The sequence below is a fragment of the Cibotium barometz genome, chromosome 32 (assembly GCF_041138505.1).
Source record: "Cibotium barometz isolate CiBa-2024 chromosome 32, ASM4113850v1, whole genome shotgun sequence".
NCBI classification, from domain to species: domain Eukaryota; kingdom Viridiplantae; phylum Streptophyta; class Polypodiopsida; order Cyatheales; family Cibotiaceae; genus Cibotium; species Cibotium barometz.
The window spans coordinates 1,103,753-1,131,370 of NC_141077.1; the positions used below are offsets into that span (position 1 = coordinate 1,103,753).

Consider the following 27,618-nt stretch of genomic DNA (forward strand, 5'->3'; position numbering starts at 1 on the left):
AAATGTATCATTTCAAATCAAACATACAAGTGTGACTAGATAGGGCCAGAAACATTTGTTCTTGAAATTGCGATCGTGCTCAAACATCTTGCTAATAGCCTGTATGCAATTGGGGTATCATGGTTCTTTCCTTTGTCTGGGAAGAGGACATGTGGAATATGTTATGTAATATGCTGAACTGCAATGTATAAAACCTAGTCTGGGCTTTGGCCCATGGCCCTTTTGAACTGGCTTGTAATGATCTTTCGGTGTTAATATTATAAATATCTACTTCCCAAAAAAAAAAGAAATTCTTAAAACAATTTATTCCCAATTTTTATTCGACCAACTTCTCCCTTAATGTTTGGTGTGTCTAAATCTAAGGGATTATAATCCTTAGTAATGGAGTAAATATGAATGCAAAGCAAGGCATCATCACTTAAATCCAACTCGTTGACATGTACAAATCTACAGGTAGGTTAATTATATTTTGCATTTAGACATTGTACCACATAGGATCTTAAAAGAGCTTGCAATATTACAGATGATTTTGAAACAAGGGTGAAAGGTCAAGATAAGGTCTGGATTTGTAGTACCTAAGGGGGGTTTATGAATGCCCTATTGGGTGATATACAGAGTTATTAAATATTGCAATGGATGTATAGAATTCAATAGAATTAATAGTCTCACATTAAACTGGGTATAGAAAATTTGGCAACAATATCTAGTAGCTATGCTTTTCATAACTACCTTTTCGGGATTATATCATGCCATTCCTTTCATCTTTCTTTGTCCTAAAAGCAAGTAAGAGAAACTTTACATATAATTATGGCATTGTATGGGCTACCTTTTCAACCTATGGGTGTGTTGGAAGCTGTCGTGAATCTTCCTGTGAGCTCAATAATGAAGTAAGTTGTCTTGTAATCTAATGGTCTTGGAGAGATAACCCCTAATATCCATAGATGGATCTTATGAAAAGAAAGAGGGTCACAAATTTTTAGGAGTCAGGGAAAATAAATGTTTTATTTCAAATCAAACCTACAAGTGTGACTAGATTGGGCCAGAAACATTTGTTCTTGAAATTGCGATCATTGCTCAAACATCTTGCTAATAGCGTTTATGCAATTGGGGTATCATGGTTCTGTCCTTTGTCTCGGAAGAGGACAGGTGGAATATGTTATGTAATATGCTGAACTGCAATGTATAAAACCTAGTCTGGGCTTTGGCCCATGGCCCTTTTGAATTGGCTTGTAATGATCTTTCGGTGTAAATATTATAAATATCTACTTTCCAAAAAAAAAGAAATTCTTAAAACAATTTATTCCCAATTTTTTTCGACCAACTTCTCCCTTAATGTTTGGTGTGTCTAAATCTAAGGGAGTATAATCCTTAGTAATGGAGTAAATATGAATGCAAAGCAAGGCATCATCACTTAAATCCAACTCGTTGACATGTACAAATCTACAGGTAGGTTAATTATATTTTGCATTTAGACATTGTACCACATAGGATTTTAAAAGAGCTTGCAATATTATAGATGATTTTGAAACAAGGGTGAAAGGTCAAGATAAGGTCTGGATTTGTAGTACCTAAGGGGGGTTTATGAATGCCCTATTGGGTGATATACAGAGTTATTAAATATTGCAATGGATGTATAGAATTCAATAGAATTAATAGTCTCACATTGAACTGGGTATAGAAAATTTGGCAACAATATCTAGTAGCTATGCTTTTCATAACTACCTTTTGGGGATTATATCAAGCCATTCCTTTCATCTTTCTTTGTCCTAAAAGCAAGTAAGAGAAACTTTACATATAATTATGGCATTGTATGGGCTACCTTTTCAACCTATGGGTGTGTTGGAAGCTGTCGTGAATCTTCCTGTGAGCTCAATAATCAAGTAAGTTGTCTTGTAGTCTAATGGTCTTGGAGAGATAACCCTAATATCCATAGATGGGTCTTATGAAAAGAAAGAGGGTCACAAATTTTTAGGAGTCGGGGAAAATAAATGTTTTATTTCAAATCAAACGTACAAGTGTGACTAGATTGGGCCAGAAACATTTGTGCTTGAAATTGCGATCATTGCTCAAACATCTTGCTAATAGCGTTTATGCAATTGGGGTATCATGGTTCTTTCCTTTGTCTGGGAAGAGGACAGGTGGAATATGTTATGTAATATGCTGAACTGCAATGTATAAAACCTAGTCTGGGCTTTGGCCCATGGCCCTTTTGAACTGGCTTATAATGATCTTTCGGTGTTAATATTATAAATATCTACTTCCCAAAAAAAAAAGAAATTCTTAAAACAATTTATTCCCAAATTTGTTTCGACCAACTTCTCCCTTAATGTTTGGTGTGTCTAAATCTAAGGGATTATAATCCTTAGTAATGGAGTAAATATGAATGCAAAGCAAGGCATCATCACTGAAATCTCTCGTTGACATGTACAAATCTACCGAATCATCACAGCTGGGTTAATTATATTTTGCATTTAGACATTGTACCACATAGGATTTTAATAGAGCTTGCAATATTACAGATGATCTTGAAACAAGGGTGAAAGGTCGAGATAAGGTCTGGATTTGTAGTACCTAAGGGGGGTTTATGAATGCCCTATTGGGTGATATACAGAGTTATTAAGTATTGCAATGGATGTATAGAATTCAATAGCATTAATAGTCTCCCATTGAACTGGGTATAGAAAAATTGGCAACAATATCTAGTAGCTATGCTTTTCAAAACTACCTTTTGGGGATTATATCAAGCCATTCCTTTCTCCAAGACCATTAGACTACAAGACAACTTACTTCATTATTGAGCTCACAAGAAGATTCATGACAACTTCCAACACACCCATAGGTTGAAAAGGTAGCCCATACAATGCCATAATTATATGTAAAGTTTCTCTTACTTACTTTTAGGACAAAGAAAGATGAAAGGAATGGCTTGATATAATCCCCAAAAGGTAGTTATGAAAAGCATAGCTACTAGATATTGTTGCCAATTTTTCTATACCCAGTTCAATGGGAGACTATTAATGCTATTGAATTCTATACATCCACTGCAATACTTAATAACTCTGTATATCACCCAATAGGGCATTCATAAACCCCCCTTAGGTACTACAAATCCAGACCTTATCTCGACCTTTCACCCTTGTTTCAAAATCATCTGTAATATTGCAAGCTCTATTAAAATCCTATGTGGTACAATGTCTAAATGCAAAATATAATTAACCCACCTGTGATGGTTCGGTAGATTTGTACATGTCAACGAGAGATTTAAGTGATGATGCCTTGCTTTGCATTCATATTTACTCCATTACTAAGGATTATAATCCCTTAGATTTAGACACACCAAACATTAAGGGAGAAGTTGGTCGAAAAAAATTTGGGAATAAATTGTTTTAAGAATTTCTTTTTTTTTTGGAAGTAGATATTTATAATATTAACACCGAAAGATCATTACAAGCCAGTTCAAAAGGGCCATGGGCCAAAGCCCAGATTAGGTTTTATACATTGCAGTTCAGCATATTACATAACATATTCCACCTGTCCTCTTCCTAGACAAAGGAAAGAACCATGATACCCCAATTTCATACACGCTATTAGCAAGATGTTTGAGCGCAATCGCAATTTCAAGCACAAATGTTTCTGGCCCAATCTAGTCACACTTGTATGTTTGATTTGAAATGATACATTTATTTTCCCCGACTCCTAAAAATTTGCGACCCTTTTTCTTTTCATAAGACCCATCTATGGATATTAGGGGTTATCTCTCCAAGACCATTAGACTACAAGACAACTTACTTCATTATTGAGCTCACAAGAGGATTCATGACAACTTCCAACACACCCATAGGTTGAAAAGGTAGCCCATACAATGCCATAATTATATGTAAAGTTTCTCTTACTTGCTTTTAGGACAAAGAAAGATGAAAGGAATGGCTTGATATAATCCCCAAAAGGTAGTTATGAAAAGCATAGCTACTAGATATTGTTGCCAATTTTTCTATACCCAGTTCAATGGGAGACTATTAATGCTATTGAATTCTATACATCCATTGCAATATTTAATAACTCTGTATATCACCCAATAGGGCATTCATAAACCCCCCTTAGGTACTACAAATCCAGACCTTATCTCGACCTTTCACCCTTGTTTCAAAATCATCTGTAATATTGCAAGCTCTATTAAAATCCTATGTGGTACAATGTCTAAATGCAAAATATAATTAACCCACCTGTGATGATTCGGTAGATTTGTACATGTCAACGAGAGATTTCAGTGATGATGCCTTGCTTTGCATTCATATTTACTCCATTACTAAGGATTATAATCCCTTAGATTTAGACACACCAAACATTAAGGGAGAAGTTGGTCGAAACAAATTTGGGAATAAATTGTTTTAAGAATTTCTTTTTTTTGGGAAGTAGATATTTATAATATTAACACCGAAAGATCATTACAAGCCAGTTCAAAAGGGCCATGGGCCAAAGCCCAGACTAGGTTTTATACATTGCAGTTCAGCATATTACATAACATATTCCACCTGTCCTCTTCCCAGACAAAGGAAAGAACCATGATACCCCAATTGCATAAATGCTATTAGCAAGATGTTTGAGCAATGATCGCAATTTCACGCACAAATGTTTCTGGCCCAATCTAGTCACACTTGTACGTTTGATTTGAAATAAAACATTTATTTTCCCCGACTCCTAAAAATTTGTGACCCTCTTTCTTTTCATAAGACCCATCTATGGATATTAGGGTTATCTCTCCAAGACCATTAGACTACAAGACAACTTACTTGATTATTGAGCTCACAGGAAGATTCACGACAGCTTCCAACACACCCATAGGTTGAAAAGGTAGCCCATACAATGCCATAATTATATGTAAAGTTTCTCTTACTTGCTTTTAGGACAAAGAAAGATGAAAGGAATGGCTTGATATAATCCCCAAAAGGTAGTTATGAAAAGCATAGCTACTAGATATTGTTGCCAAATTTTCTATACCCAGTTCAATGTGAGACTATTAATTCTATTGAATTCTATACATCCATTGCAATATTTAATAACTCTGTATATCACCCAATAGGGCATTCATAAACCCCCCTTAGGTACTACAAATCCTGACCTTTCACCCTTGTTTCAAAATCATCTATAATATTGCAAGCTCTTTTAAAATCCTATGTGGTACAATGTCTAAATGCAAAATATAATTAACCTACCTGTAGATTTGTACATGTCAACGAGTTGGATTTAAGTGACGATGCCTTGCTTTGCATTCATATTTACTCCATTACTAAGGATTATACTCCCTTAGATTTAGACACACCAAACATTAAGGGAGAAGTTGGTCGAAAAAAATTGGGAATAAATTGTTTTAAGAATTTCTTTTTTTTTGGAAAGTAGATATTTATAATATTTACACCGAAAGATCATTACAAGCCAATTCAAAAGGGCCATGGGCCAAAGCCCAGACTAGGTTTTATACATTGCAGTTCAGCATATTACATAACATATTCCACCTGTCCTCTTCCGAGACAAAGGACAGAACCATGATACCCCAATTGCATAAACGCTATTAGCAAGATGTTTGAGCAATGATCGCAATTTCAAGAACAAATGTTTCTGGCCCAATCTAGTCACACTTGTAGGTTTGATTTGAAATAAAACATTTATTTTCCCTGACTCCTAAAAATTTGTGACCCTCTTTCTTTTCATAAGATCCATCTATGGATATTAGGGGTTATCTCTCCAAGACCATTAGATTACAAGACAACTTACTTCATTATTGAGCTCACAGGAAGATTCACGACAGCTTCCAACACACCCATAGGTTGAAAAGGTAGCCCATACAATGCCATAATTATATGTAAAGTTTCTCTTACTTGCTTTTAGGACAAAGAAAGATGAAAGGAATGGCTTGATATAATCCCCAAAAGGTAGTTATGAAAAGCATAGCTACTAGATATTGTTGCCAAATTTTCTATACCCAGTTCAATGTGAGACTATTAATTCTATTGAATTCTATACATCCATTGCAATATTTAATAACTATGTATATCACCCAATAGGGCATTCATAAACCCCCCTTAGGTACTACAAATCCAGACCTTATCTTGACCTTTCACCCTTGTTTCAAAATCATCTGTAATATTGCAAGCTCTTTTAAAATCCTATGTGGTACAATGTCTAAATGCAAAATATAATTAACCTACCTGTAGATTTGTACATGTCAACGAGTTGGATTTAAGTGATGATGCCTTGCTTTGCATTCATATTTACTCCATTACTAAGGATTATAATCCCTTAGATTTAGACACACCAAACATTAAGGGAGAAGTTGGTCGAATAAAAATTGGGAATAAATTGTTTTAAGAATTTCTTTTTTTTTTGGAAAGTAGATATTTATAATATTAACACCGAAAGATCATTACAAGCCAGTTCAAAAGGGCCATGGGCCAAAGCCCAGACTAGGTTTTATACATTGCAGTTCAGCATATTACATAACATATTCCACATGTCCTCTTCCCAGACAAAGGAAAGAACCATGATACCCCAATTGCATACGGGCTATTAGCAAGATGTTTGAGCACGATCACAATTTCAAGAACAAATGTTTCTGGCCCTATCTAGTCACACTTGTATGTTTGATTTGAAATGATACATTTATTTTCCCCGACTCCTAAAAATTTGTGACCCTCTTTCTTTTCATAAAACCCATCTATGGATATTAGGGGTTATATCTCCAAGACCATTAGACTACAAGACAACTTACTTCATTATTGAGCTCACAAGAAGATTCATGACAACTTCCAACACACCCATAGGTTGAAAAGGTAGCCCATACAATGCCATAATTAAATGTGAAGTTTCTCTTACTTGCTTTTAGGACAAAGAAAGATGAAAGGAATGGCTTGATATAATCCCGAAAAGGTAGTTATGAGAAGCATAGCTACTAGATATTGTTGCCAAATTTTCTATACCCAGTTCAATGTGAGACTATTAATTCTATTGAATTCTATACATCCATTGCAATATTTAATATCTCTGTATATCACCCAATAGGGCATTCATAAACCCCCCTTAGGTACTACAAATCCAGACCTTATCTTGACCTTTCACCCTTGTTTCAAAATCATCTGTAATATTGCAAGCTCTTTTAAAATCCTATGTGGTACAATGTCTAAATGCAAAATATATTTAACCTACCTGTAGATTTGTACATGTCAACGAGTTGGATTTAAGTGATGATGCCTTGCTTTGCATTCATATTTACTCCATTACTAAGGATTATAATCCCTTAGATTTAGACACACCAAACATTAAGGGAGAAGTTGGTCGAATAAAAATTGGGAATAAATTGTTTTAAGAATTTCTTTTTTTTTTGGGAAGTAGATATTTATAATATTAACACCGAAAGATCATTACAAGCCAGTTCAAAAGGGCCATGGGCCAAAGCCCAGACTAGGTTTTATACATTGCAGTTCAGCATATTACATAACATATTCCACATGTCCTCTTCCCAGACAAAGGAAAGAACCATGATACCCCAATTGCATACAGGCTATTAGCAAGATGTTTGAGCACGATCGCAATTTCAAGAACAAATGTTTCTGGCCCTATCTAGTCACACTTGTATGTTTGATTTGAAATGATACATTTATTTTCCCCGACTCCTAAAAATTTGTGACCCTCTTTCTTTTCATAAAACCCATCTATAGATATTAGGGGTTATCTCTCCAAGACCATTAGACTACAAGACAACTTACTTCATTATTGAGCTCACAAGAAGATTCATGACAACTTCCAACACACCCATAGGTTGAAAAGGTAGCCCATACAATGCCATAATTATATGTAAAGTTTCTCTTACTTACTTTTAGGACAAAGAAAGATGAAAGGAATGGCTTGATATAATCCCCAAAAGGTAGTTATGAAAAGCATAGCTACTAGATATTGTTGCCAATTTTTCTATACCCAGTTCAATGGGAGACTATTAATGCTATTGAATTCTATACATCCACTACAATACTTAATAACTCTGTATATCACCCAATAGGGCATTCATAAACCCCCCTTAGGTACTACAAATCCAGACCTTATCTCGACCTTTCACCCTTGTTTCAAAATCATCTGTAATATTGCAAGCTCTATTAAAATCCTATGTGGTACAATGTCTAAATGCAAAATATAATTAACCCACCTGTGATGGTTCGGTAGATTTGTACGTGTCAACGAGAGATTTAAGTGATGATGCCTTGCTTTGCATTCATATTTACTCCATTACTAAGGATTATAATCCCTTAGATTTAGACACACCAAACATTAAGGGAGAAGTTGGTCGAAAAGAATTTGGGAATAAATTGTTTTAAGAATTTCCTTTTTTTTTGGAAGTAGATATTTATAATATTAACACCGAAAGATCATTACAAGCCAGTTCAAAAGGGCAATGGGCCAAAGCCCAGATTAGGTTTTATACATTGCAGTTCAGCATATTACATAACATATTCCACCTGTCCTCTTCCCAGACAAAGGAAAGAACCATGATACCCCAATTTCATACACGCTATTAGCAAGATGTTTGAGCGCGATCGCAATTTCAAGCACAAATGTTTCTGGCCCAATCTAGTCACACTTGTATGTTTGATTTGAAATGATACATTTATTTTCCCCGACTCCTAAAAATTTGTGACCCTTTTCCTTTTCATAAGACCCATCTATGGATATTAGGGGTTATCTCTCCAAGACCATTAGACTACAAGACAACTTACTTCATTATTGAGCTCACAAGAGGATTCATGACAACTTCCAACACACCCATAGGTTGAAAAGGTAGCCCATACAATGCCATAATTATATGTAAAGTTTCTCTTACTTGCTTTTAGGACAAAGAAAGATGAAAGGAATGGCTTGATATAATCCCCAAAAGGTAGTTATGAAAAGCATAGCTACTAGATATTGTTGCCAATTTTTCTATACCCAGTACAATGGGAGACTATTAATGCTATTGAATTCTATACATCCACTGCAATACTTAATAACTCTGTATATCACCCAATAGGGCATTCATAAACCCCCCTTAGGTACTACAAATCCAGACCTTATCTCGACCTTTCACCCTTGTTTCAAAATCATTTGTAATATTGCAAGCTCTATTAAAATCCTATGTGGTACAATGTCTAAATGCAAAATATAATTAACCCACCTGTGATGGTTCGGTAGATTTGTACATGTCAACGAGAGATTTAAGTGATGATGCCTTGCTTTGCATTCATATTTACTCCATTACTAAGGATTATAATCCCTTAGATTTAGACACACCAAACATTAAGGGAGAAGTTGGTCGAAAAAAATTTGGGAATAAATTGTTTTAAGAATTTCTTTTTTTTTTGGAAGTAGATATTTATAATATTAACACCGAAAGATCATTACAAGCCAGTTCAAAAGGGCCATGCGCCAAAGCCCAGATTAGGTTTTATACATTGCAGTTCAGCATATTACATAACATATTCCACCTGTCCTCTTCCTAGACAAAGGAAAGAACCATGATACCCCAATTTCATACACGCTATTAGCAAGATGCTTGAGCGCGATCGCAATTTCAAGCACAAATGTTTCTGGCCCAATCTAGTCACACTTGTATGTTTGATTTGAAATGATACATTTATTTTCCCCGACTCCTAAAAATTTGTGACCCTTTTTCTTTTCATAAAACCCATCTATGGATATTAGGGGTTATCTCTCCAAGACCATTAGACTACAAGACAACTTACTTCATTATTGAGCTCACAAGAAGATTCATGACAACTTCCAACACACCCATAGGTTGAAAAGGTAGCCCATACAATGCCATAATTATATGTAAAGTTTCTCTTACTTGCTTTTAGGACAAAGAAAGATGAAAGAAATGGCTTGATATAATCCCCAAAAGGTAGTTATGAAAAGCATAGCTACTAGATATTGTTGCCAATTTTTCTATACCCAGTTCAATGGGAGACTATTAATGCTATTGAATTCTATACATCCATTGCAATACTTAATAACTCTGTATATCACCCAATAGGGCATTCATAAACCCCCCTTAGGTACTACAAATCCAGACCTTATCTCGACCTTTCACCCTTGTTTCAAAATCATCTGTAATATTGCAAGCTCTATTAAAATCCTATGTGGTACAATGTCTAAATGCAAAATATAATTAACCCACCTGTGATGATTCGGTAGATTTGTACATGTCAACGAGAGATTTCAGTGATGATGCCTTGCTTTGCATTCATATTTACTCCATTACTAAGGATTATAATCCCTTAGATTTAGACACACCAAACATTAAGGGAGAAGTTGGTCAAAACAAATTTGGGAATAAATTGTTTTAAGAATTTCTTTTTTTTGGGAAGTAGATATTTATAATATTAACACCGAAAGATCATTACAAGCCAGTTCAAAAGGGCCATGGGCCAAAGCCCACACTAGGTTTTATACATTGCAGTTCAGCATATTACATAACATATTCCACCTGTCCTCTTCCTAGACAAAGGAAAGAACCATGATACCCCAATTGATAAACGCTATTAGCAAGATGTTTGAGAAATGATCGCAATTTCAAGCACAAATGTTTCTGGCCCAATCTAGTCACACTTGTACGTTTGATTTGAAGTAAAACATTTATTTTCCCCGACTCCTAAAAATTTGTGACCCTCTTTCTTTTCATAACACTCATCTATGGATATTAGGGTTATCTCTCCCAGACCGTTAGACTACAAGACAACTTACTTGATTATTGAGCTCACAGGAAGATTCACGACAGCTTCCAACACACCCATAGGTTGAAAAGGTAGCCCATACAATGCCATAATTATATGTAAAGTTTCTCTTACTTGCTTTTAGGACAAAGAAAGATGAAAGGAATGGCTTGATATAATCCCCAAAAGGTAGTTATGAAAAGCATAGCTACTAGATATTGTTGCCAAATTTTCTATACCCAGTTCAATGTGAGACTATTAATTCTATTGAATTCTATACATCCATTGCAATATTTAATAACTCTGTATATCACCCAATAGGGCATTCATAAACCCCCCTTAGGTACTACAAATCCAGACCTTATCTTGACCTTTCACCCTTGTTTCAAAATCATCTATAATATTGCAAGCTCTTTTTAAATCCTCTGTGGTACAATGTCTAAATGCAAAATATAATTAACCTACCTGTAGATTTGTACATGTCAACGAGTTGGATTTAAGTGACGATGCCTTGCTTTGCATTCATATTTACTCCATTACTAAGGATTATACTCCCTTAGATTTAGACACACCAAACATTAAGGGAGAAGTTGGTCGAAACAAATTTGGGAATAAATTGTTTTAAGAATTTCTTTTTTTTTGGAAAGTAGATATTTATAATATTTACACCGAAAGATCATTACAAGCCAGTTCAAAAGGGCCATGGGCCAAAGCCCAGACTAGGTTTTATACATTGCAGTTCAGCATATTACATAACATATTCCACCTGTCCTCTTCCGAGACAAAGGAAAGAACCATGATACCCCAATTGCATAAACGCTATTAGCAAGATGTTTGAGCAATGATCGCAATTTCAAGAACAAATGTTTCTGGCCCAATCTAGTCACACTTGTAGGTTTGATTTGAAATAAAACATTTATTTTCCCTGACTCCTAAAAATTTGTGACCCTCTTTCTTTTCATAAGATCCATCTTCGGATATTAGGGGTTATCTCTCCAAGACCATTAGATTACAAGATAACTTACTTCATTATTGAGCTCACAAGAAGATTCACGACAGCTTCCAACACACCCATAGGTTGAAAAGGTAGCCCATACAATGCCATAATTATATGTAAAGTTTCTCTTACTTGCTTTTAGGACAAAGAAAGATGAAAGGAATGGCTTGATATAATCCCCAAAAGGTAGTTATGAAAAGCATAGCTACTAGATATTGTTGCCAAATTTTCTATACCCAGTTCAATGTGAGACTATTAATTCTATTGAATTCTATACATCCATTGCAATATTTAATAACTCTGTATATCACCCAATAGGGCATTCATAAACCCCCCTTAGGTACTACAAATCGAGACCTTATCTTGACCTTTCACCCTTGTTTCAAAATCATCTGTAATATTGCAAGCTCTTTTAAAATCCTATGTGGTACAATGTCTAAATGCAAAATATAATTAACCTACCTGTAGATTTGTACATGTCAACGAGTTGGATTTAAGTGATGATGCCTTGCTTTGCATTCATATTTACTCCATTACTAAGGATTATAATCCCTTAGATTTAGACACACCAAACATTAAGGGAGAAGTTGGTCGAATAAAAATTGGGAATAAATTGTTTTAAGAATTTCTTTTTTTTTGGAAGTAGATATTTATAATATTAACACCGAAAGATCATTACAAGCCAGTTCAAAAGGGCCATGGGCCATAGCCCAGACTAGGTTTTATACATTGCAGTTCAGCATATTACATAACATATTCCACATGTCCTCTTCCCAGACAAAGGAAAGAACCATGATACCCCAATTGCATACAGGCTATTAGCAAGATGTTTGAGCACGATCGCAATTTCAAGAACAAATGTTTCTGGCCCTATCTAGTCACACTTGTATGTTTGATTTGAAATGATACATTTATTTTCCCCGACTCCTAAAAATTTGTGACCCTCTTTCTTTTCATAAAACCCATCTATGGATATTAGGGGTTATCCCTCCAAGACCATTAGACTACAAGACAACTTACTTCATTATTGAGCTCACAAGAAGATTCATGACAACTTCCAACACACCCATAGGTTGAAAAGGTAGCCCATACAATGCCATAATCATATGTAAAGTTTCTCTTACTTACTTTTAGGACAAAGAAAGATGAAAGGAATGGCTTGATATAATCCCCAAAAGGTAGTTATGAAAAGCATAGCTACTAGATATTGTTGCCAATTTTTCTATACCCAGTTCAATGGGAGACTATTAATGCTATTGAATTCTATACATCCACTGCAATACTTAATAACTCTGTATATCACCCAATAGGGCATTCATAAACCCCCATAGGTACTACAAATCCAGACCTTATCTCGACCTTTCACCCTTGTTACAAAATCATCTGTAATATTGCAAGCTCTATTAAAATCCTATGTGGTACAATGTCTTAATGCAAAATATAATTAACCCACCTAAAGAAGATTCATGACAGCTTCCAACACACCCATAGGTCCAAAAGATAGCCCATACAATGCCATAATTATATGTAAAGTTTCTCTTACTTGCTTTTAGGACAAAGAAAGATGAAAGGAATGGCTTGATATAATCCCCAAAAGGTAGTTATGAAAAGCATAGCTACTAGATATTGTTGCCAAATTTTCTATACCCAGTTCAATGTGAGACTATTAATTCTATTGAATTCTATACATCCATTGCAATATTTAATAACTCTGTATATCACCCAATAGGGCATTCATAAACCCCCCTTAGGTACTACAAATCCAGACCTTATCTTGACCTTTCACCCTTGTTTCAAAATCATCTGTAATATTGCAAGCTCCTTTAAAATCCTATGTGGTACAATGTCTAAATGAAAAATAAAATTACACTACCTGTAGATTTGTACATGTCAACGAGTTGGATTTAAGTGATGATGCCTTGCTTTGCATTCATATTTACTCCATTACTAAGGATTATAATCCCTTAGATTTAGATACACCAAACATTAAGGGAGAAGTTGGTCGAATAAAAATTCGGAATAAATTGTTTTAAGAATTTCTTTTTTTTTTGGGAAGTAGATATTTATAATATTAACACCGAAAGATCATTACAAGCCAGTTCAAAAGGGCCATGGGCCAAAGCCCAGACTAGGTTTTATACATTGCAGTTCAGCATATTACATAACATATTCCACATGTCCTCTTCCCAGACAAAGGAAAGAACCATGATACCCCAATTGCATACAGGCTATTAGCAAGATGTTTGAGCACGATCGCAATTTCAAGAACAAATGTTTCTGGCCCTATCTAGTCACACTTGTATGTTTGATTTGAAATGATACATTTATTTTCCCCGACTCCTAAAAATTTCTGACCCTCTTTCTTTTCATAAAACCCATCTATGGATATTAGGGGTTATCCCTCCAAGACCATTAGACTACAAGACAACTTACTTCATTATTGAGCTCACAAGAAGATTCATGACAACTTCCAACACACCCATAGGTTGAAAAGGTAGCCCATACAATGCCATAATTATATGTAAAGTTTCTCTTACTTACTTTTAGGACAAAGAAAGATGAAAGGAATGGCTTGATATAATCCCCAAAAGGTAGTTATGAAAAGCATAGCTACTAGATATTGTTGCCAATTTTTCTATACCCAGTTCAATGGGAGACTATTAATGCTATTGAATTCTATACATCCACTGCAATACTTAATAACTCTGTATATCACCCAATAGGGCATTCATAAACCCCCCTTAGGTACTACAAATCCAGACCTTATCTCGACCTTTCACCCTTGTTTCAAAATCATCTGTAATATTGCAAGCTCTATTAAAATCCTATGTGGTACAATGTCTAAATGCAAAATATAATTAACCCACCTGTGATGATTCGGTAGATTTGTACACGTCAATGAGAGATTTAAGTGATGATGCCTTGCTTTGCATTCATATTTACTCCATTACTAAGGATTATAATCCCTTAAATTTAGACACACCAAACATTAAGGGAGAAGTTGGTCGAAAAAAATTTGGGAATAAATTGTTTTAAGAATTTCTTTTTTTTTTGGAAGTAGATATTTATAATATTAACACCGAAAGATCATTACAAGCCAGTTCAAAAGGGCCATGGGCCAAAGCCCTGACTAGGCTTTATACATTGCAGTTCAGTATATTACAGAACATATTCCACCTGTCCTCTTCCCAGACAAAGGAAAGAACCATGATACCCCAATTGCATAAACGCTATTAGCAAGATGTTTGAGCAATGATCGCAATTTCAAGCACAAATGTTTCTGGCCCAATCTAGTCACACTTGTATGTTTGATTTGAAATAAAACATTTATTTTCCCCGACTCCTAAAAATTTGTGACCCTCTTTCTTTTCATAAGACCCATCTATGGATATTAGGGGTTCTCTCTCCAAGACCATTAGACTACAAGACAACTTACTTGATTATTGAGCTCACAGGAAGATTCACGACAGCTTCCAACACACCCATAGGTTGAAAAGTTGATTTGAAATGATACATTTATTTTTCCCGACTCCTAAAAATTTGTGACCCTCTTTCTTTTCATAAGACCCATCTATGGATATTAGGGGTTATCTCTCCAAGACCATTAGACTACAAGACAACTTACTTCATTATTGAGCTCACAAGAAGATTCATGACAACTTTCAACACACCCATAGGTTGAAAAGGTAGCCCATACAATGCCATAATTATATGTAAAGTTTCTCTTACTTGCTTTTAGGACAAAGAAAGATGAAAGGAATGGCTTGATATAATCCCCAAAAGGTAGTTATGAAAAGCATAGCTACTAGATATTGTTGCCAAATTTTCTATACCCAGTTCAATGTGAGACTATTAATGCTATTGAATTCTATACATCCATTGCAATATTTAATATCTCTGTATATCACCCAATAGGGCATTCATAAACCCCCCTTAGGTACTACAAATCCAGACCTTATCTTGACCTTTCACCCTTGTTTCAAAATCATCTGTAATATTGCAAGCTCTTTTAAAATCCTATGTGGTACAATGTCTAAATGCAAAATATTGTTGACATCTTTAGACCTATATCCATTGGTTGTACGATTCTAGACTATGAACTCATTATAAGAAATTATGCACTTACTAGAACAGATATTGACTACGTTTGTAGCATGTACAATTGATCCTTCTCATCAGGAATGAGTCCATACAATGCTTAAATATGCTTGATATGTTTTGTAATGCTCTCAACTACCAACTAATAGTGAGTACCTTGTAATTCATAAGCCTTGAACTCCCATTAGCCATCAGCCAATAGTAGTGTATTAGCTATGACCAGTCGTATGTCTGGTGTCCCCCAAAATGCACCTATAATCCTTGGTTAAAGACTGACTAGTAGAGGACATGCAAAGTTAGCATTCACGAGCACAGATTAAAAAGCTGAGCCCTTCCGCAGAACTAATTCTCTACGCTTGGAACTTGCCGTACGCAGAGTGAAGCAACGGTATACAGTGGGCATGTGATAGCAATCGTGATCATCCGACAAACTTTGCGCTAAAAGCCGAATGGCACCAATAAGAAAAACTACTCATAGTCGACTCATCTTCACAAGCTAATTTAAACTCGAAAAAATGCACAATGATCCTGTTCAATTGTGCTTAAGATCACAAAGCAAAGGATAATCAATATTTTTGCTCAAATAAAGATATATGTTCAAACATTTGATGCAATTTATAGTGGGACCTATACCAATGATCTAGTTTTGTATTTCGACTAGGGCTGCTTACACATGCCCATTTTCTGGATGGGCAGGTTGACTGTTCTGATACTTCATTCTCATGAGGCACCCAAAAGCGTATACACAGTTTATGTACAAAAATCATGGTCCATCATCCTTGCGTTGTTCACTTGTTAATTCTGTAGTGGTAAATGTGCACGTTCTCAACACCCAAATTCTTGAAATTACTATCTCTTCTCCTTTTATAGAACTTCCCCCAATTCAAGGGTTTGTATAACGGTGGTTGATTGGCATCAAGCAACTCTGCCAAGGGAGCAACATCAACACTGGCACTTGGGTTGAAAAAGAATGGTATAGAAAGCCTTTCTCTTTCACCATTTACGACTACCCGATGTTCAACACTCAGGAATATGTCATTACTCCAAACCTGCAAGACAAATGATACAGGGCCTCCTTTTGCAAAATTCATTTCAGGATATATCAAGAACTGATTATCAAGACTAGGTTCATAATCCATTGATTTGCACCTCCAAAAAAAAAAAACCAAATAATTCACCTTGTTAGATCAAGCTTACCTTAGTCTCCCACGCTTCACAACCAAGCCCCATGGCTTGTGGAAGTAGTCAAGGTTTACAAAAAAAAGGCATACTTAGATACTATATGAAAAGAGAGAGAGAGAGAGAGAGAGAGAGAGACCTGAAACAACCCTCCTAGATTGACGACAAAAGCTCGAGGATCAGGAAGCACATCCAGCCAGTCTCCACCCTTTGTTTTGACCTGCAGCCCTCCCACATCATCTTGAGCGAGTATGGTTACAGCTCCCGAATCTTTGTGAGGTCCCACTCCCAGCACTAGGCCTGGACAAGGGCACACTTTGTAGTGATTCAGCCGCATTCTGCTGGTGTTTGGCTCTGCAAAGTAGGGGTGAAATCGGTGAGGAGGCATGCCAAGGCTTTGGGCAATGAGCTCCAAGAGTTTGAAGGCCAGATTGTGTGCTGCCGCTGCGTAGGCCTCACAAGAATCCCTGCAAAAAAAAAAATGAAACCCACCATTGAAGTGTGATTAAGTTGGGGATATACAAGTGGCGTGACAGTATGATCTCTACATTTATGAAATGTGTTGTGTTACACACTGATTCCTGAGCCAACACACTCTATGCTTCAATGTTGGAGCATAAAAAGTAATGCAATATAAACATGCAAGGGAGCACGCAAAACAAAGCATAGGCATGCAATATGAAATGAAACTACTATGCTTAATGGTTTGCGCTTGCCATCCCTTAAGTATGTTCCAGACAATCCACTATATATCCCGAAGAGTACAAGAGTGGCCACTGTCTCCACACACCAGCATCTAGACCAGTGGCCGAAGGGAACCAAGGGATGTGTAGGGAGTGCACCAAGCTAGACTACTGTAAGAGAAAACAGTGCAACTACAGAGGAAAACTAAGAGGCTAAGTGCTCCAGGATGAGATACAAAACTGATGATGAGGATGTGATATATATCTGCTCCCACGAGGAACGTGTGTAGTAGCCCTTGGTAGAGGCTAAGTATGTACAGTCACATACTATGTGTCCATGGACCATAAGTAACTAAGCTAAATAGGGTGTAAGTACACTTCTTAGCTATAAGCCATACTAGTCTGATAGAAGGCAGAACAGTTTTTCCTCTATCAAAATAGGTGGCGGATCTATTCTCAAAAAAGCCTCTATGCTGCCTTCCATAACTAACCTCAATAGTATGCATGTACATTTCTACACAACGTGTCCGTGTGCCAGTAGTGTAAAGCCCCTAGGTTAGCAGACCCTGCAATTAAGCATTAACAAACAGGAAAAGCACATAAAGACTCGGGCATCTAGCTCACCGCCCAACCATAGAGCCATTCAGGCTCACCCCCGAGCACAGGGGGATAGTAGCATCAGAGCCATAGCTCCACGTGCAAAGTCCCTGGCATCCCATACCACCAAAACACACCCATCGGATGTAAGCACGTACTAGTTTCAAGGCCTTGAGTCCAAGTCTGAGGAGCTCTTTCCTTTGTCTGGGAAGAGGACAGCTTCCAACACACCCATAGGTTGAAAAGGTAGCCCATACAATGCCATAATTATATGTAAAGTTTCTCTTACTTGCTTTTAGGACAAAGAAAGATGAAAGGAATGGCTTGATATAATCCCCAAAAGGTAGTTATGAAAAGCATAGCTACTAGATATTGTTGCCAAATTTTCTATACCCAGTTCAATGTGAGACTATTAATTCTATTGAATTCTATACATCCATTGCAATATTTAATAACTCTGTATATCACCCAATAGGGCATTCATAAACCCCCTTTAGGTACTACAAATCGAGACCTTATCTTGACCTTTCACCCTTGTTTCAAAATCATCTATAATATTGCAAGCTCTTTTAAAATCCTCTGTGGTACAATGTCTAAATGCAAAATATAATTAACCTACCTGTAGATTTGTACATGTCAACGAGTTGGATTTAAGTGACGATGCCTTGCTTTGCATTCATATTTACTCCATTACTAAGGATTATACTCCCTTAGATTTAGACACACCAAACATTAAGGGAGAAGTTGGTCGAAACAAATTTGGGAATAAATTGTTTTAAGAATTTCTTTTTTTTTTTGGAAAGTAGATATTTATAATATTTACACCGAAAGATCATTACAAGCCAGTTCAAAAGGGCCATGGGCCAAAGCCCAGACTAGGTTTTATACATTGCAGTTCAGCATATTACATAACATATTCCACCTGTCCTCTTCCGAGACAAAGGAAAGAACCATGATACCCCAATTGCATAGACGCTATTAGCAAGATGTTTGAGCAATGATCACAATTTCAAGAACAAATGTTTCTGGCCCAATCTAGTCACACTTGTAGGTTTGATTTGAAATAAAACATTTATTTTCCCTGACTCCTAAAAATTTGTGACCCTCTTTCTTTTCATAGATCCATCTTCGGATATTAGGGGTTATCTCTCCAAGACCATTAGATTACAAGACAACTTACTTCATTATTGAGCTCACAGGAAGATTCACGACAGCTTCCAACACACCCATAGGTTGAAAAGGTAGCCCATACAATGCCATAATTATATGTAAAGTTTCTCTTACTTGCTTTTAGGACAAAGAAAGATGAAAGGAATGGCTTGATATAATCCCCAAAAGGTAGTTATGAAAAGCATAGCTACTAGATATTGTTGCCAAATTTTCTATACCCAGTTCAATGTGAGACTATTAATTCTATTGAATTCTATACATCCATTGCAATATTTAATAACTCTGTATATCACCCAATAGGGCATTCATAAACCCCCCTTAGGTACTACAAATCCAGACCTTATCTTGACCTTTCACCCTTGTTTCAAAATCATCTGTAATATTGCAAGCTCTTTTAAAATCCTATGTGGTACAATGTCTAAATGCAAAATATAATTAACCTACCTGTAGATTTGTACATGTCAACGAGTTGGATTTAGGTGATGATGCCTTGCTTTGCATTCATATTTACTCCATTACTAAGGATTATAATCCCTTAGATTTAGATACACCAAACATTAAGGGAGAAGTTGGTCGAATAAAAATTCGGAATAAATTGTTTTAAGAATTTCTTTTTTTTTGGGAAGTAGATATTTATAATATTAACACCGAAAGATCATTACAAGCCAGTTCAAAAGGGCCATGGGCCAAAGCCCAGACTAGGTTTTATACATTGCAGTTCAGCATATTACATAACATATTCCACATGTCCTCTTCCCAGACAAAGGAAAGAACCATGATACCCCAATTGCATACAGGCTATAAGCAAGATGTTTGAGCACGATCGCAATTTCAAGAACAAATGTTTCTGGCCCAATCTAGTCACACTTGTATGTTTGATTTGAAATGATACATTTATTTTCCCCGACTCCTAAAAATTTGTGACCCTCTTTCTTTTCATAAAACCCATCTATGGATATTAGGGGTTATCCCTCCAAGACCATTAGACTACAAGACAACTTACTTCATTATTGAGCTCACAAGAAGATTCATGACAACTTCCAACACACCCATAGGTTGAAAAGGTAGCCCATACAATGCCATAATTATATGTAAAGTTTCTCTTACTTACTTTTAGGACAAAGAAAGATGAAAGGAATGGCTTGATATAATCCCCAAAAGGTAGTTATGAAAAGCATAGCTACTAGATATTGTTGCCAAATTTTCTATACCCAGTTCAATGGGAGACTATTAATGCTATTGAATTCTATACATCCACTGCAATACTTAATAACTCTGTATATCACCCAATAGGGCATTCATAAACCCCCCTTAGGTACTACAAATCCAGACCTTATCTCGACCTTTCACCCTTGTTTCAAAATCATCTGTAATATTGCAAGCTCTATTAAAATCCTATGTGGTACAATGTCTAAATGCAAAATATAATTAACCCACCTGTGATGATTCGGTAGATTTGTACATGTCAATGAGAGATTTAAGTGATGATGCCTTGCTTTGCATTCATATTTACTCCATTACTAAGGATTATAATCCCTTAGATTTAGACACACCAAACATTAAGGGAGAAGTTGGTCGAAAAAAATTTGGGAATAAATTGTTTTAAGAATTTCTTTTTTTTTTGGAAGTAGATATTTATAATATTAACACCGAAAGATCATTACAAGCCAGTTCAAAAGGGCCATGGGCCAAAGCCTTGACTAGGTTTTATACATTGCAGTTCAACATATTACAGAACATATTCCACCTGTCCTCTTCCCAGACAAAGGAAAGAACCATGATACCCCAATTGCATAAACGCTATTAGCAAGATGTTTGAGCGCGATCGCAATTTCAAGCACAAATGTTTCTGGCCCAATCTAGTCACACTTGTATGTTTGATTTGAAATAAAACATTTATTTTCCCCGACTCCTCAAAATTTGTGACCCTCTTTCTTTTCATAAGACCCATCTATGGATATTAGGGGTTATCTCTCCAAGACCATTAGACTACAAGACAACTTACTTGATTATTGAGCTTACAGGAAGATTCACGACAGCTTCCAACACACCCATAGGTTGAAAAGGTAGCCCATACAATGCCATAATTATTTGTAAAGTTTCTCTTACTTGCTTTTAGGACAAAGAAAGATGAAAGGAATGGCTTCATATGATCCCCAAAAGGTAGTTATGAAAAGCATAGCTACTAGATATTGTTGCCAAATTTTCTATACCCAGTTCAATGTGAGACTATTAATTCTATTGAATTCTATACATCCAGTACAATATTTAATAACTCTGTATATCACCCAATAGGGCATTCATAAACCCCCCTTAGGTACTACAAATCCAGACCTTATCTTGAACTTTCACCCTTGTTTCAAAATCATCTGTAATATTGCAAGCTCTTTTAAAATCCTATGTGGTACAATGTCTAAATGCAAAATATAATTAACCCACCTGTGATGATTCGGTAGATTTGTACATGTCAACGAGAGATTTAAGTGATGATGCCTTGCTTTGCATTCATATTTACTCCATTACTAAGGATTATAATCCCTTAGATTTAGACACACCAAACATTAAGGGAGAGGTTGGTCGAAAAAAAATTGGAAATAAATTGTTTTAAGAATATTTTTTTGGAAAGTAGATATTTATAATATTAACACCGAAAGATCATTACAAGCCAGTTCAAAAGGGCCATGGGCCAAAGCCCAGACTAGGTTTTATACATTGCAGTTCAACATATTACAGAACATATTCCACCTGTCCTCTTCCCAGACAAAGGAAAGAACCATGATACCCCAATTTCATACACACTATTAGCAAGATGTTTGAGCGCGATCGCAATTTCAAGCACAAATGTTTCTGGCCCAATCTAGTCACACTTGTATGTTTGATTTGAAATGATACATTTATTTTTCCCGACTCCTAAAAATTTGTGACCCTCTTTCTTTTCATAAGACCCATCTATGGATATTAGGGGTTATCTCTCCAAGACCATTAGACTACAAGACAACTTACTTCATTATTGAGCTCACAAGAAGATTCATGACAACTTTCAACACACCCATAGGTTGAAAAGGTAGCCCATACAATGCCATAATTATATGTAAAGTTTCTCTTACTTGCTTTTAGGACAAAGAAAGATGAAAGGAATGGCTTGATATAATCCCCAAAAGGTAGTTATGAAAAGCATAGCTACTAGATATTGTTGCCAAATTTTCTATACCCAGTTCAATGTGAGACTATTAATGCTATTGAATTCTATACATCCATTGCAATATTTAATATCTCTGTATATCACCCAATAGGGCATTCATAAACCCCCCTTAGGTACTACAAATCCAGACCTTATCTTGACCTTTCACCCTTGTTTCAAAATCATCTGTAATATTGCAAGCTCTTTTAAAATCCTATGTGGTACAATGTCTAAATGCAAAATATTGTTGGCATCTTTAGACCTATATCCATTGGTTGTACGATTCTAGACTATGAACTCATTATAAGAAATTATGCACTTACTAGAACAGATATTGACTACGTTTGTAGCATGTACAATTGATCCTTCTCATCAGGAATGAGTCCATACAATGCTTAAATATGCTTGATATGTTTTGTAATGCTCTCAACTACCAACTAATAGTGAGTACCTTGTAATTCATAAGCCTTGAACTCCCATTAGCCATCAGCCAATAGTAGTGTATTAGCTATGACCAGTCGTATGTCTGGTGTCCCCCAAAATGCACCTATAATCCTTGGTTAAAGACTGACTAGTAGAGGACATGCAAAGTTAGCATTCACGAGCACAGATTAAAAAGCTGAGCCCTTCCGCAGAACTAATTCTCTACGCTTGGAACTTGCCGTACGCAGAGTGAAGCAACGGTATACAGTGGGCATGTGATAGCAATCGTGATCATCCGACAAACTTTGCGCTAAAAGCCGAATGGCACCAATAAGAAAAACTACTCATAGTCGACTCATCTTCACAAGCTAATTTAAACTCGAAAAAATGCACAATGATCCTGTTCAATTGTGCTTAAGATCACAAAGCAAAGGATAATCAATATTTTTGCTCAAATAAAGATATATGTTCAAACATTTGATGCAATTTATAGTGGGACCTATACCAATGATCTAGTTTTGTATTTCGACTAGGGCTGCTTACACATGCCCATTTTCTGGATGGGCAGGTTGACTGTTCTGATACTTCATTCTCATGAGGCACCCAAAAGCGTATACACAGTTTATGTACAAAAATCATGGTCCATCATCCTTGCGTTGTTCACTTGTTAATTCTGTAGTGGTAAATGTGCACGTTCTCAACACCCAAATTCTTGAAATTACTATCTCTTCTCCTTTTATAGAACTTCCCCCAATTCAAGGGTTTGTATAACGGTGGTTGATTGGCATCAAGCAACTCTGCCAAGGGAGCAACATCAACACTGGCACTTGGGTTGAAAAAGAATGGTATAGAAAGCCTTTCTCTTTCACCATTTACGACTACCCGATGTTCAACACTCAGGAATATGTCATTACTCCAAACCTGCAAGACAAATGATACAGGGCCTCCTTTTGCAAAATTCATTTCAGGATATATCAAGAACTGATTATCAAGACTAGGTTCATAATCCATTGATTTGCACCTCCAAAAAAAAAAAACCAAATAATTCACCTTGTTAGATCAAGCTTACCTTAGTCTCCCACGCTTCACAACCAAGCCCCATGGCTTGTGGAAGTAGTCAAGGTTTACAAAAAAAAGGCATACTTAGATACTATATGAAAAGAGAGAGAGAGAGAGAGAGAGAGAGAGAGAGAGACCTGAAACAACCCTCCTAGATTGACGACAAAAGCTCGAGGATCAGGAAGCACATCCAGCCAGTCTCCACCCTTTGTTTTGACCTGCAGCCCTCCCACATCATCTTGAGCGAGTATGGTTACAGCTCCCGAATCTTTGTGAGGTCCCACTCCCAGCACTAGGCCTGGACAAGGGCACACTTTGTAGTGATTCAGCCGCATTCTGCTGGTGTTTGGCTCTGCAAAGTAGGGGTGAAATCGGTGAGGAGGCATGCCAAGGCTTTGGGCAATGAGCTCCAAGAGTTTGAAGGCCAGATTGTGTGCTGCCGCTGCGTAGGCCTCACAAGAATCCCTGCAAAAAAAAAAATGAAACCCACCATTGAAGTGTGATTAAGTTGGGGATATACAAGTGGCGTGACAGTATGATCTCTACATTTATGAAATGTGTTGTGTTACACACTGATTCCTGAGCCAACACACTCTATGCTTCAATGTTGGAGCATAAAAAGTAATGCAATATAAACATGCAAGGGAGCACGCAAAACAAAGCATAGGCATAGGCATGCAATATGAAATGAAACTACTATGCTTAATGGTTTGCGCTTGCCATCCCTTAAGTATGTTCCAGACAATCCACTATATATCCCGAAGAGTACAAGAGTGGCCACTGTCTCCACACACCAGCATCTAGACCAGTGGCCGAAGGGAACCAAGGGATGTGTAGGGAGTGCACCAAGCTAGACTACTGTAAGAGAAAACAGTGCAACTACAGAGGAAAACTAAGAGGCTAAGTGCTCCAGGATGAGATACAAAACTGATGATGAGGATGTGATATATATCTGCTCCCACGAGGAACGTGTGTAGTAGCCCTTGGTAGAGGCTAAGTATGTACAGTCACATACTATGTGTCCATGGACCATAAGTAACTAAGCTAAATAGGGTGTAAGTACACTTCTTAGCTATAAGCCATACTAGTCTGATAGAAGGCAGAACAGTTTTTCCTCTATCAAAATAGGTGGCGGATCTATTCTCAAAAAAGCCTCTATGCTGCCTTCCATAACTAACCTCAATAGTATGCATGTACATTTCTACACAACGTGTCCGTGTGCCAGTAGTGTAAAGCCCCTAGGTTAGCAGACCCTGCAATTAAGCATTAACAAACAGGAAAAGCACATAAAGACTCGGGCATCTAGCTCACCGCCCAACCATAGAGCCATTCAGGCTCACCCCCGAGCACAGGGGGATAGTAGCATCAGAGCCATAGCTCCACGTGCAAAGTCCCTGGCATCCCATACCACCAAAACACACCCATCGGATGTAAGCACGTACTAGTTTCAAGGCCTTGAGTCCAAGTCTGAGGAGCTCTTTCCTTTGTCTGGGAAGAGGACAGCTTCCAACACACCCATAGGTTGAAAAGGTAGCCCATACAATGCCATAATTATATGTAAAGTTTCTCTTACTTGCTTTTAGGACAAAGAAAGATGAAAGGAATGGCTTGATATAATCCCCAAAAGGTAGTTATGAAAAGCATAGCTACTAGATATTGTTGCCAATTTTTCTATACCCAGTTCAATGTGAGACTATTAATTCTATTGAATTCTATACATCCATTGCAATATTTAATAACTCTGTATATCACCCAATAGGGCATTCATAAACCCCCTTTAGGTACTACAAATCGAGACCTTATCTTGACCTTTCACCCTTGTTTCAAAATCATCTATAATATTGCAAGCTCTTTTAAAATCCTCTGTGGTACAATGTCTAAATGCAAAATATAATTAACCTACCTGTAGATTTGTACATGTCAACGAGTTGGATTTAAGTGACGATGCCTTGCTTTGCATTCATATTTACTCCATTACTAAGGATTATACTCCCTTAGATTTAGACACACCAAACATTAAGGGAGAAGTTGGTCGAAAAAAATTTGGGAATAAATTGTTTTAAGAATTTCTTTTTTTTTGGAAAGTAGATATTTATAATATTTACACCGAAAGATCATTACAAGCCAGTTCAAAAGGGCCATGGGCCAAAGCCCAGACTAGGTTTTATACATTGCAGTTCAGCATATTACATAACATATTCCACCTGTCCTCTTCCGAGACAAAGGAAAGAACCATGATACCCCAATTGCATAAACGCTATTAGCAAGATGTTTGAGCAATGATCACAATTTCAAGAACAAATGTTTCTGGCCCAATCTAGTCACACTTGTAGGTTTGATTTGAAATAAAACATTTATTTTCCCTGACTCCTAAAAATTTGTGACCCTCTTTCTTTTCATAGATCCATCTTCGGATATTAGGGGTTATCTCTCCAAGACCATTAGATTACAAGACAACTTACTTCATTATTGAGCTCACAGGAAGATTCACGATAGCTTCCAACACACCCATAGGTTGAAAAGGTAGCCCATACAATGCCATAATTATATGTAAAGTTTCTCTTACTTGCTTTTAGGACAAAGAAAGATGAAAGGAATGGCTTGATATAATCCCCAAAAGGTAGTTATGAAAAGCATAGCTACTAGATATTGTTGCCAAATTTTCTATACCCAGTTCAATGTGAGACTATTAATTCTATTGAATTCTATACATCCATTGCAATATTTAATAACTCTGTATATCACCCAATAGGGCATTCATAAACCCCCCTTAGGTACTACAAATCCAGACCTTATCTTGACCTTTCACCCTTGTTTCAAAATCATCTGTAATATTGCAAGCTCTTTTAAAATCCTATGTGGTACAATGTCTAAATGCAAAATATAATTAACCTACCTGTAGATTTGTACATGTCAACGAGTTGGATTTAGGTGATGATGCCTTGCTTTGCATTCATATTTACTCCATTACTAAGGATTATAATCCCTTAGATTTAGATACACCAAACATTAAGGGAGAATTTGGTCGAATAAAAATTCGGAATAAATTGTTTTAAGAATTTCTTTTTTTTTTGGAAAGTAGATATTTATAATATTAACACCGAAAGATCATTACAAGCCAGTTCAAAAGGGCCATGGGCCAAAGCCCAGACTAGGTTTTATACATTGCAGTTCAGCATATTACATAACATATTCCACATGTCCCCTTCCCAGACAAAGGAAAGAACCATGATACCCCAATTGCATACAGGCTATTAGCAAGATGTTTGAGCACGATCGCAATTTCAAGAACAAATGTTTCTGGCCCAATCTAGTCACACTTGTATGTTTGATTTGAAATGATACATTTATTTTCCCCGACTCCTAAACATTTGTGACCCTCTTTCTTTTCATAAAACCCATCTATGGATATTAGGGGTTATCCCTCCAAGACCATTAGACTACAAGACAACTTACTTCATTATTGAGCTCACAAGAAGATTCATGACACCTTCCAAC

General features: G+C 36.5%; 2 protein-coding genes across 2 annotated transcripts; both read right to left on the bottom strand.

Annotated features, from left to right (window-relative positions):
- Positions 1-16,389: 16,389 nt before the first annotated feature.
- Positions 16,390-17,498, bottom strand: LOC147619714 (jasmonate-induced oxygenase 2-like). Its single transcript, XM_086772620.1, has 2 exons — positions 17,147-17,498; positions 16,390-16,877 (listed from the first exon to the last, which is right to left on the bottom strand). The coding sequence occupies exons 1-2, from the start codon at positions 17,393-17,395 to the stop codon at positions 16,617-16,619; spliced, it is 510 nt and encodes a 169-aa protein (XP_086628746.1). The 5' UTR covers positions 17,396-17,498; the 3' UTR covers positions 16,390-16,616.
- A 5,996-nt stretch (positions 17,499-23,494) lies between these two features.
- LOC147619715 (jasmonate-induced oxygenase 2-like) lies at positions 23,495-24,609 on the bottom strand. Its single transcript, XM_086772621.1, has 2 exons — positions 24,258-24,609; positions 23,495-23,982 (listed from the first exon to the last, which is right to left on the bottom strand). The coding sequence occupies exons 1-2, from the start codon at positions 24,504-24,506 to the stop codon at positions 23,722-23,724; spliced, it is 510 nt and encodes a 169-aa protein (XP_086628747.1). The 5' UTR covers positions 24,507-24,609; the 3' UTR covers positions 23,495-23,721.
- Positions 24,610-27,618: the final 3,009 nt, after the last annotated feature.